Consider the following 2,529-nt stretch of genomic DNA (forward strand, 5'->3'; position numbering starts at 1 on the left):
GCGCAGCCTCACTCTGCAGGTACCACTATCATCACTACCTCCCCACCATCACCACCACCATCACCACCACCTCCAGCAACATATGACTCACCTGACACGCTCAGATTCCTCAAGTGTGTTTGTGTGTGTGTGTGCAGTGTGGAGGACGGAGCTGCACCCTGCAGCACTATTGGTACACCTCCTGGCCCGACCACAAGACGCCTGACTCCACCCTGCCGCTGTTGCAGCTGATGGCCGACGTGGAGGCGGAGAGACGGGCTTCAGCCAGTGGGGGGCCGGTCATCGTCCACTGCAGGTACACCCACACCCAGGTTCCTCCCACTGAGTGGGAAAAGTGAGGAGGATACGACGACCCCCTCTAGAGGGCATCCTCCACTGGAGGAAAAATCTGGAATATTTTGATATTTAAAAGCATCAATCTGATGCATTTTTAGAGAAGAATCCAGCTTCAGTTCTTCGCGTGACATAGCTGACATGAACTACAGGCAATAGCATTGGCTATATTACACTCCAAATGCTTTGGTCAATGCACTTTCCACCAACCAATCAGGTCACAGTATTTCCCCGACCTTCCGAAAGGAGAAAAAAAACCTATTGTCTCATCAGATCTACACGATTTTACATCTATTTTTGCTTTCAAAACTGCAAACTTAGCAAAAGCATTGCGTGATTTTCATGCCTGATGACTACATTACCCACAATGCTCCCCTGCCTGCCTGCCTGCCTGCCTGCAGCGCCGGGATTGGCCGGACGGGCTGCTTCATCGCCACCACCATCGGCTGCCGACAGCTGCAGACGGAGGGCGTGGTCGACATGCTGGGCATCACCTGCCAGCTGCGGGCCGACAGGTGAGCCCGCCCACCGCCTGTCAATCACTGATTACCAATGACATCACTTCCTGTGTTGGCTGACCATGTCTGTGCTGCTCCTCCTCCTCCTCACTGCAGGGGAGGGATGATCCAGACAGGTGAGCAGTACGAGTTCGTCCACCACGCTCTCAGCCTGTACGAGTCCCGCCTTCCTGCACAAACCGGCCAATGAGGGCGCTCCGGAGGAGCCTGGACGCCAGAAGCCGGACCCACCTGAATGTCGGCTGTCAGGCGTAGTGGTGGGCGGGGCGGGCCTGACAATCAGAGACTGAGGTGGGCGGAGCCTGTTGATGAAGCGGGAGGGTCAATGTGATGAACTAGAGCGTGTCTCCTCCTCCTTCTTCTTCTGTGTGGCTCCAGAGGAAGTGGGAAGCTCCGCCCACTGCCACGCCCACTCCTGGCCTGTGGGACAGACTGTTGATGTGTGTGTGTGTGTATGTGTGTTGCTGGTGATGATGATGTTGTTGTTGTGAGGTGATGTTGTTGTGACAGGATTGTGAACTTCTTGACTGTTAGCTGGTCTCAGCCCCTCTGCTGGAGCTGCTGGACCGCCCATCACGTCCTCTGTGGCTCCACCCATCACGTCCTCCAAGGCTCCGCCCCCCTCGACTGCAGCATCATCACCTGGACTTTACACATCAACTCTGGAAAAAAAACCAACAAGAACCCAGTTTAGTCTCTCGTGTTGCTTGAAGCCAGACTAGTTGGTGTAAACTATTTAACCCTGAGTGTGTCTTTGTGTTTCCACCATAAATTCTTTATTTTTATACAGTTTTTTTATACATGTAATTGCTTTTTTTTGTTGCAGCCGTGTGGTTTTGTCAATGTGCTGAGAGGTTTTCCACTCTGAACCTTCTCAATCTGTCTCCTCCGTCTGTCCGCGGTTCGTCATCTTCAGACTGTCAGAGAGACAAAGAGATGGATGTTTGAATCAATAAATGGTCCTCAGCTGAGCTGCTGCAGTGTGTCAGTGACGGGAGAGGAACATCTGCTCAGGGGTCAGTGGGTCACAACGTCTGTTCAGAGTCTCTCCCAACCAACCGGCCGTCCGCTGACACTTGCCCCGCCCACACGCGCGTGCGTGTGTGTTCTGTTGATGTGAAACATTTGAATTCCTTAAACAAACAAACAATCATTTCTAGTTGGAAATGTGGCCTCCGTTTGACTGGATGTCCAGAGAATCTTCTGTTTGTCCATCTTCATCTTCTTCATTGTCTTCTCCACCACCACCATCTTCATCTTCATCATCATCACTGCCTCAGACCGGCTTTGAAGGATCTGACTTGTTTTTCTCAAGTCCGGCTGAACTTGTGAGCGCCGCCAGCACGCGGCGGCAGGAAGTGGCTGCCGAGGTCAGCTGACCTGCATACCAGTGCTGCTCGTATTCAACGTCAGTTGAATGTTGTTCTGCCTGGGACTGGGACCTTTGACCCTGTGACCTCCTTCTCTCCTCCCTGCTGTACAAAGTGGCTGAACCGTGGATTGAACCCCGACGAGTCGCTCCTCGGCTGTCTCAGCTTCTGGACTCTGGAGGTGTTTAGAGAACCAGCTAAACCGGTAGGAAGGACGGAAAGAAGGAAGGGAGGGACGGAGGAAGAGGTGTGGAGCACTAAAAGTAGCTCAAACAAAGCCGGCCTGGCATTTACGTTCTTTGCTGCAG

General features: G+C 52.9%; 1 protein-coding gene across 1 annotated transcript in view; it reads left to right on the forward strand.

Annotated features, from left to right (window-relative positions):
• ptprr (protein tyrosine phosphatase receptor type R) overlaps window positions 1-1,822 on the forward strand; it is a 13,168-nt gene extending 11,346 nt beyond the window's left edge. Inside the window, exons 12-15 of the mRNA XM_076044315.1 lie at window positions 1-19; window positions 138-295; window positions 735-848; window positions 948-1,822. The exon at window positions 1-19 is cut by the window's left edge and continues 92 nt beyond it. Of these exons, the coding sequence (XP_075900430.1) occupies window positions 1-19; window positions 138-295; window positions 735-848; window positions 948-1,041 (385 nt within the window). The 3' untranslated portion in view covers window positions 1,042-1,822. The remainder of the gene's footprint in view (window positions 20-137; window positions 296-734; window positions 849-947) is intronic.
• Window positions 1,823-2,529: the final 707 nt, after the last annotated feature.

Source organism: Nelusetta ayraudi, unplaced genomic scaffold (genome assembly GCF_046127955.1).
Source record: "Nelusetta ayraudi isolate G7.1 ecotype Tasmania unplaced genomic scaffold, CSIRO-AGI_Nayr_v1 ptg000079l, whole genome shotgun sequence".
Lineage (NCBI taxonomy): Eukaryota > Metazoa > Chordata > Actinopteri > Tetraodontiformes > Monacanthidae > Nelusetta > Nelusetta ayraudi.